This window comes from Bactrocera dorsalis, chromosome 2 (genome assembly GCF_023373825.1).
Source record: "Bactrocera dorsalis isolate Fly_Bdor chromosome 2, ASM2337382v1, whole genome shotgun sequence".
NCBI lineage: Eukaryota > Metazoa > Arthropoda > Insecta > Diptera > Tephritidae > Bactrocera > Bactrocera dorsalis.
In genome coordinates this window covers 81,459,533-81,468,893 of record NC_064304.1, presented here as the reverse complement: position 1 = coordinate 81,468,893, position 9,361 = coordinate 81,459,533, and the positions used below count along the sequence as shown (strand labels likewise).

General features: G+C 31.2%; 1 protein-coding gene across 2 annotated transcripts in view; it reads right to left on the bottom strand.

The window, feature by feature from the left end:
• Nucleotides 1-208: 208 nt before the first annotated feature.
• The window catches only part of LOC105223206 (zinc finger protein 704), an 88,883-nt gene continuing 79,730 nt past the window's right edge, over nucleotides 209-9,361 (bottom strand). For both annotated transcript variants that reach the window (XM_049448612.1, XM_049448613.1), the window contains one exon: nucleotides 209-9,336. In XM_049448612.1, the coding sequence (XP_049304569.1) occupies nucleotides 8,397-9,336 (940 nt within the window). In that variant the 3' untranslated portion in view covers nucleotides 209-8,396. The remainder of the gene's footprint in view (nucleotides 9,337-9,361) is intronic.

Here is a 9,361-nt window from a genome sequence, read left to right as displayed (position 1 = left end):
TTTCGATCCTGGTTGACGTTTTGCACCTCACTTAAAAATGTTTAGCCCTTTCGGTTAAGTTAATGTCAGATATTTTTATTTGAAGATGATTTTAATATAATGCAAGTGGCAAGAGTATGAAGTGTTTGGTAACACGCGAACTTAGCCCTTCCTTACCTGTTTGTAACCTTATTTTCTATCAAACCCCTTAACAATGAACAAACTCAGCTTCAAACAACCATCAGTAATTCATATGTACTTTATTTACGCATTATGTCATATTTTTAAAGGTTTTTCTTTTATAATATGTACTTTTACAATATGTATGTATGTATGCGTATTAAATGTATTTATTTAAGAACCTTACTTTTGCGCCTTAAAACAAATGACAATATTTTATATTTTACAATTTGTAGGATATCGAATAGTTTAACTGTACTTTTAGGAAATTCTGGCATACACACACACGAACACTCGTAAACATGCACGTGTGTATATACATATTCGGTTGTGCATACATGTATCTGTTAATGTTTTTTCTTGCTGTTTCAATAATTTGTAACCTGCCACAGTTATTCATACATATGTTCTTATGCTTACACAACTATTTCTGTTTGTTATATGCCACTTTGCAGTTTACAACTTATTTTCAATTATGTGCAATGGTTATTCGGTTATTTGTGGCAAGTTGCTTGCGTCTAAAAGGAGTAACGGCGTTGGAGCAAACCAAAATGTTCGTCAGGCGGATTTTTAAAATGGGTGTATCTAAAGACTCGATTTGCTGCAATGAAATGCGCGTACAACCACTAGAATTGCCAATTTTATTCCTATAATAATAACTTAAGTTTAATAACGCGTTGCCGGGTCAGATACACAACTTAATTAATAATAATGTTTACGTAACACAATCAAGTTCAGTAAGTCATTAAAATTTATTAAATCAAACACAAAAAGTGTGATCTTTTGTATTAAATGTAATTTGTAAAAACGTTTGAATATATAGTGCCGAATACGCCAAAAAAATATTTGTTTTCAATTTTAATTTTATTTATCAATAATTTCGCATTTCAGTCCAATATTTAAAATACTTAATTTAATTGGTTACTTATAGAGATATTTCCATCAATTGATTTGTATTCGTCAGTCGAATTTGTTATAACGTTTAAAAGTCACTAATTTGATAACTAGTGTATATAAATTACACACATACATATACATATATTCTATATCGTTTATTTGCTTCAGTTGCGGGATTAACGTAAAAAGTCACTAATGCTGACAAATTTCTTTAGTTTTACGCAAAGTATGTAAGTACTAACTTAAATATGTATGCATATAGGACGTTCTAAAGCATCGACTTTTGTTATTTTTGATCAGAATTGATAAATGTGTACTTGGTTGTTTATATCATTTGAGAGAACTGTACAACCACGTGCCATATGAACTTCGATGAAGCTGACTTAAGAACCTGTCTTCGAGGAAAACATTTAATAAATAGAAAACAGGATAAAGGATGACAGTAAAATTTAGTAAATCGAGGTAGCTTGCATTCTAAAGATATCAAGAGAATACGATAGATATATCAGAACTCCTCAGAACTCCAAAAATGCTTGCTGGAAGAAAATTGAGGAACAATATAGAGGTAAGTACCGAGAATGAGTCCTATTTCGAAGCTGACAAATCTTGTATTAAAAAAGTGAGTCGAATAGTTGGAAGATCGAGTGGCTACTATAATGAATAATAAAGTCAAATTATGGTAAGAGAGTTATTTTTCTCTAAAAAACTTCAACTTTTCAATCCTCCCAATCTTAGTAGTTTCGATAATTCTAGAACGTCCTGTATATATTACAAATACCTTCAGGGTATTAATAGCAATATTTTTTTTAGAAATATTTTTAAACCTTTGTAAAAAGTAGCAATCGCATACAAATGCGTGTCCATATACAAATGAATTAATTAGTATACGCTTGTGTATCCAACTGCCAATATTTCTAGCATAAAGTCTTGGATGCGTCTTCACATTGCAAAGTAGGTTATGTGTAATCGCAATTGTTGCCGAACCAACTTAGTACATATTAAATTATAATTCGATTTATCGAGCTTCTACTTTACGTTTAAGTATATGTGCTAACTTCTTAACAATATATCCGAATGTGTGCTGGTTTACATATAATCTTTAGTGCTAACTTCAGTACATTTTTAAAAATTGTTTGAACAATTATTATAATTTTTTGTTATTGGTTAAGGAGAGGGGTTAAGGGAATGACGTAATTATTATGCAATATAGTATAATTTTAAGTCTACATATATATATATGTATACATTAATTGGACTTTCAATTCGCACATTGATGGGTGTTTGCATGTAAGTATTTGTGTATATAGTCACTTTTTATGTACGAGCACGTTTGTACGAAAATTTTTAATAAATCGATCTCAACAACATCTTATAAATAATTCTAAATTCCTTGAAAATCAATATCAAGTAGAAAATATTTAATACTAATTTTTGATTTTTAAGATATTAATTTGTTTACTTTTCAGTAATGAGTTGTTCGGTTCAGTTGGGATGTTTACATTAATTACGGTAAAAAATTTCGATTTCTCAACTAAAAATTAAAAAATGTTTTTCTTTCATAATTTACTCAAAACAAAGAATTTTCCATTTACTTCTTTAGTTTTTTTGTTTATTAATTCAATAAATCAGTCGTTTAATTTTCCTTTCGAAATGAGTACATACTCAAGTACATACTATAAAAAGTGAATAACATTAGTTTTAGGGTTAGGGTTGATTTTATGTTCTATGCGTGTATGTTTTGGTCGATGTAAACGATTGATGGCGCCCGGGTAGCGGTCTTAATGCATGATTGTTCAGTTTTTAGTTGCCGATTGGTAGTCTACATGTATTGCTTTAGAATAAATATTTTTTGTTTTTGTTTTAAGTATGATTTCTTAAAATTAAATGGTTAATATAATCTTAAATTAAAAAATAATAATATTAATTAAAATAAAGAAAAGCAAGGTGAAAATGCCCCGTCAAACACCGTTTGAAACTGGGCATCCGAAAAAAGATTGTCGAAATATTTAGCAAAATATAGTAATGAACTTTTTCAATAAGGCGATTGAGATTTTCGAAAATTTTCTCAAGTATTTTATATTCACTGTCGGGCTATTTCGAATACGCAGAACAAGAATCTTCTACCGAAGTGATTACCCTTATAGATATTGCTAAAATTTAGAGAAGAGTGTACAGTTATTAATAATTTTTCGAAAAGTTTGTAATTATTTATTATTTACTTTAAAAATTAAATTTTCAAGTTATGAACATGAATTTTCATATGAAGCATATGAATAACATGGAAGGGCTGAAAAATACAGAAAAAATTGTTGATTTCCAGTTTAATATTTAAATTCAAAAACTATTTTTTTCGAAAATAGGAGTAAAAAATAGGAAATGTATATTTCAGCGAACAAAAAAGTAGTTGTCCTCTAGTAGCTTCCAGAATGTTGAAATGTACATATACATACATATTAATATGGTATATGTAACGATAGTTATTCTCAATACAAGATGTTTCCACTCCAAATTTTGACGGGCCATAATAAACTAAAAATATATACAATCCAGCTCCTGGCGAATACTTGAAAAACTGTTACTTTAAAAGTGAGTTTATAAAATTATAAATTTGTATAAGTGCATGTGTGAATTTGACAAAAGACTGATGATTTTGTATGTGTAAGTAAGCGAGCAATAAATAACACTTAGTTTAGAAGCGAATGAATTTTAGAAATCGCGTTAATGATTGGCAGTGTTAAAGTTTTTTATGCTTTTTCTCGATATTTAAATCATTATGTTATTTTTAAGGTTGTAAATAATTTCGATTCCGCCGATTCGTAAATTGAAATTACACAGTTATTAAATATTGAAAGCTATATACGAGTTTGTAATTATTTACCGCTAAATATAAACATACTTAACTGTTTTACATTTGTTTATTGCAATTTAATGAATACAGTACTTACGTATTTAACGTGTATGTGCATACATACTTAAGTAAATACTAGATTGGTTGTTAACTTATATCGTAAGTCTATCGCCGATTATACTTGAGAGTAAATCTAAAAACGAAAGGTACTACTAACTTTACTTAGCAATTGTAAATTTTATGTGTACGTACTTTTATGTCATTTTGTATGTACTTATGCATGAATGTCGAATTGTTGTTGGTTGTGAAATATGCACATTATTTATAATTTGGTGTTGTGTTTTACTTATTTTCGCGTCATTTAAATAGCTTTCACAAAGTTTTCAGCTGACCTTATAACCTTTTTTAATTTGTATTACAAAAAATCAAAAAAAGAATCATTAACAAAAATTTATAAACAATATATGATAAACAATGCAAAATTGTGAAATACATAGTCAACAAATAAGTATTTTAGATATTCACTAAAGAAAATATCTGAGTTGGCAGCACTACTTTACATACTTTTAGATTCGATAGTTGCATACTTTTAGGAGCATCCATAAAGTGCGCCCTTTACCTCAATATCAACAAAACTGTCTATATGTATGCCTTCGTGAATATAGGAGAATATCATTTGTACTTGTTTTTGTTCTATTTTTATTACCTGAACCCATGAAATATGCTTGTTCGCACCTTAGAATGCTCCCACACCCGCCTTACGCTGACTCAACAGTATTAATTTTAAAAATATGGTCATAAAATCCACACTTTGGGAGAAAAGTTTTAAACCATCATCATGGAAACTAATTTTGATAATATAGCTATTCTCTTACATCTATTATGAGGTTTCTGAGAATCAATTTTCCAAATAATAAACATTTCAAAATTTTACTAAACAAGAAAACAGTTTCAAAATAAAATAAACAAGGTTTAGTTTTTGGGCTTTTATCTTTAATTATAAATAACAATTGTTTATTAAAGTTTAAAATGTATGTTTTGTATTTATAGTTTCAATAAACTTCATGCACATACTTATGTATGTATGCATGTACCCACGTATGTACATACAAGGGGGAAGTTGGGCGTGATTTCATGCAAGTGAGTGAGTGAGTGGCTTACGCTTCTCTATTATTATTTTTTCCATAAATTTACTTTCGCAATCAACTTAATCTTCTTCTTGCTGAATTTAGTGTTCTGGTTGTTGTTGCTGCTACTGCTGGCTAAACGTATTTTTATTCATAACTGCTTATACTAATACATACTAGTTCAGCGAAAACTTGTAAAAATATCACTTAAAAATTATTATTTATTGTAATTGCCAAAAAAAAAATAATAATAAATCATTAACATATAGAAATGTGTACAAGTGTTTGAAAGTCATTGATTAGCAGGGGAAGATGTGAAAGTAGATAAATTAATTTACAGCACAATCTTGGCATACATTAGCCAGTGTACATACACATGTTTAGAAAAGTGCTAATACAAATCATTGTTTTAGAATGTCAGTATATTTTTCAAGATTGATACTTGTCCGTACTTAGTTTTAATGTTTCTCTTATGAAATATAATCGAAAGAAATGTTAGTTTCTCTAATAAAAAACAAAATTTATATATGTATGTATATACAATGGCCACTATCACGAATTTCATTCAAATCACGTTTACGGAGATATAGATGGGGAAACACTTTGAGATAGTGCGTTGGCATTCCCAAGGTAAGTCTAGTGTGTTTCTCTAAATAAGATCATTGCAAATCACATATGCATGTACAAAGCAGTAAATATGCTATGCATTTGTATACTTCAATTAGTAGAAAATCGTAAAGACCGAATTTTAACAAAAATTTTAAAAGATTTGAGAAAAACTACAAACATGATTATATACATGTAAGTATATGTACATATAGGACAAGTAATTTGAAGTGAATGCAGCTTCATAACATAACAACCCTTAGTAACAATTTTATTGCAGCAAGGCAGCCCTCGAATTTTTACAGTTATTTTAATTGTGTAATTTAGTCGTCAATGAAATTCATAATAGTAGTTTTATACAGGTGCTACATTCTACCGTGTACATAAATTTAGGTACAAAAATATTAATAATCCGATGAACGAAATGTGTATAATTCAAATAAAATATATAATAATTATAAATTTCTTTAAATTTAGATATCTATAGATTACATTAATTTGAACACTTCTTTTAATTTCATGATCTTGCGAGAGTTCTACTTTATCATAATTGGTTTGCGTTATTTATTGAACTGTCTTTTTGAAGAGCTTTACGAAAAACGTTTGCAAAAACAAAATTTTACTTTGATTATATTATTGAAATCCAAATATTTTTCGTTTCTTATTTGGATAAAATTAATGGGATTTTGGTATCACTACCTACAGTCATATGCATACGTACAACTATACATACATATTTACCATAAATGTCATATCTGCATATAACTACTGTTCATCACTCTCTAAAATAATTTGTGTTCTGCCGAAAGGATGTCAAACAAGTTGTTACATAGTTTAATGGGTGAATTTGTATATAATCTCTACGCTCCATAAGATTCCAGTGCAAAAATTAAGAAATATTACATAACATTACAATTGGTATTTAAATATAGTTACGAATTTAGTATAATCGAAAATAGTCTTGTATTACGAATAACTAAATTGCTTTATTTCGCTTGAGTCCATGGTATAATATGTATGTATGCTATTTATGCAAATGTTCAACATTTGAAACAAATGTACATATTGTTTTTATAATTGGCCGTGATGAGTGAAAGCTGTGTCAGTATGATTTTGAAATTTAAATGTGAAAATCTTTTAGAGTTTACGGTAGTAATCGAAGTAAGTTGGTTTGGGTACTACTTGCCTACGTTTACTTCATTTTCATAAACTTGTGTGTATGTGGGCATAAATATTTTACAGCTAACTTAAAGATAAGTTTTGAGTTGGTTGGTTTCGTTTCTCAATATTTATTTTGTCTTATTTTAACATTTTGCTATTTAAATGAAGTTAAACATTACCATTGTTATGATTACGTTTAATGTAATACTTAATTATCTATCTATGTACTTATGCAACATACACACACATATGATAGCTGTTTCGTTTGTCTATTAACATTGTCTGTATATATCTTTATGTATATATGTATATGCATGTATATGTATAACATAATTAACATATACACGTGTTTTGTTTGTAAATTTAAAAGCAATTACTTTCACATCTATTTAAATTGTTTATTCAACTTCATTGTAACTTTACATATGTACGAGTACGATGTAGATAATATTTCATTTCCAACTGTGTATGCATCTACTAGGTCTCTAGTTGATGTGTGGATAATGGTAGAGTCGCGCAAGGTTGAAATTCTTAATACTATATGTACCGTTATATATATATGTATCTATATATGTATATATATCTATACGTATGCATGCATGTTATACATGTTTACATGTATACACATACCTACATACATAATTAAAAGTAAAGAAAAATTTTTCTAATTTTATATAATTAATTTAAAGTGTAAAATTGCCGTTGGAGGCTGATCTAAATAATCATCAATCAAATACATAAGTAAAGACAACAAAATATAAACAATAACAAAAAAGCAAAAAAATATTGTAAGTCATTTCTTAAATACATAATAAAAAAAAATAAAAATAATGTACGATAAAAATTGCAGCAAATGTCAAAAACATAGCCGAAAAATTATTTAGTGTTATGATTATTACGGCTTTCATAACGTCTTCATACTTGTCTTCGCGGCCAGCCATAGATAATGCCGTCCTAAAGTGGGGCTCAGCCCTACTCTTGCTAACTCCTGTAGTGTATGTGGTGTGTGGCGTTGGTGCTTAAGGAAAGTATTGTGATGGCAGCGACGTTCGCATACAAATGTCGAGTTCAGTATTTGAGGCAGCAGTGGTCAGCAAGTGATTGTTATTAGTGCTGTTGCTGTTATTGGCAGTTGTAACAACTTGGATTTGTTGCTGTTGTAGATGTGCATCAGCGTCCGTGTTTGTACCATAGTTATTATGTTTGCTAGTCATCGACGTTTGGTCTATGTTGCTGCCATTGGCAGTGTTCTGGTGGTTATTATTGCTAGCAGTGATTTTTCTTAAGTTATTTGGTGGCTTCACAATGACGGAGGTAGCCACGGCAGTTGCTGGTGCGGAAGCTGCCAAATATTTGTGTTTGTTGCTGTTATGGCCAATATTATTGTTATTGTAATTGTTGCTTGTTCGCTTGTACTTCGCATAAGTTGGCGTTACCGTGACTGTATTGCCAGTGTCAATTGTATGCATTTGTGATTTCGATTTCGCCCCTGCTGCCAGTTCTGTCGTTGTGGTCCTTGTCGAAATCATTTTCGCTGTTGTTACAGCGGTCGCCGTCGTCGTCGTTTCCGCCGCCGCCGCCGACGTTTTGACCCTTTTTCAGTCACCGAATCGGGTACATGCTTTCTTCCACCTGCATTGAGTGCACCATAGTTCACGACGTTCCATACCGTATACTTTGCGACATTTCTTATTCTCGCCTCGTGTGCGTCTATTTGGTGAGTTCGGTGTGTGTTTGGTTGTCGTGGCAACGGTTGTATGTTGTGAATGATGTTGTTGATGATGATGATGAGATGTCTGCTGTAGTTGTGATTGTTGGTGAACTTGTGCTGTGGAGATTGTCACGATAGTTCCAGCTGCGCTGGATTGCGTCGACTGTTGGTGACCATGCATGTGTTGTATTTGCTGCTGCTGCTGGTGTTGCGGTTGTTGATTTGTATAATTTGGCGTAATAGTTACAGCCGGTAGTTGTTGCTGTGGTTGCGGCTGATTGTGATGAGCACCAGTGTGATGTGCCGTCACCGTAATATTTTGGTGGGACAACTGTTGTAGCATATTGCTGGCACCACTATTATTGGGTGTGATGGAACTGCTTTGGCTATTGCATGAATTACTGATGACATTGCCATGGCTGTTACTACTGATGCAAGTATTCGGACTGCTGCTATAATTGTGATGGTACGTTGGAGATGGATATGGCGCTGTCGACTGGGACGGACGTGGCGATGATCGAGCGTGTTTAACAAATTGAGACTGCTGCTGCGGCTGCGGTTGTTGATTCTGATGAACTTGCTGACTTGAGTTAGATGTAACCGATGTGATGGCGGTTTGTGCTGATTGTACTACCGGTACTGATGACGACTGCCAATAGTTGTGATGATTTTGAGGTGAAGTCGACACGCACTTGCTCTGCATTTGCTGATTGGTGTGGCTGTTGTTGGTAGCAAAATAAGTGCCACCATGGAATACCGTCTTACTGTTATTTATATGTTGACCCTGATTTTGTTGCAACTGTTGTTGTTGATTGACACGTCCTTGCCTATGATTAGGAAAGAAATAAACGT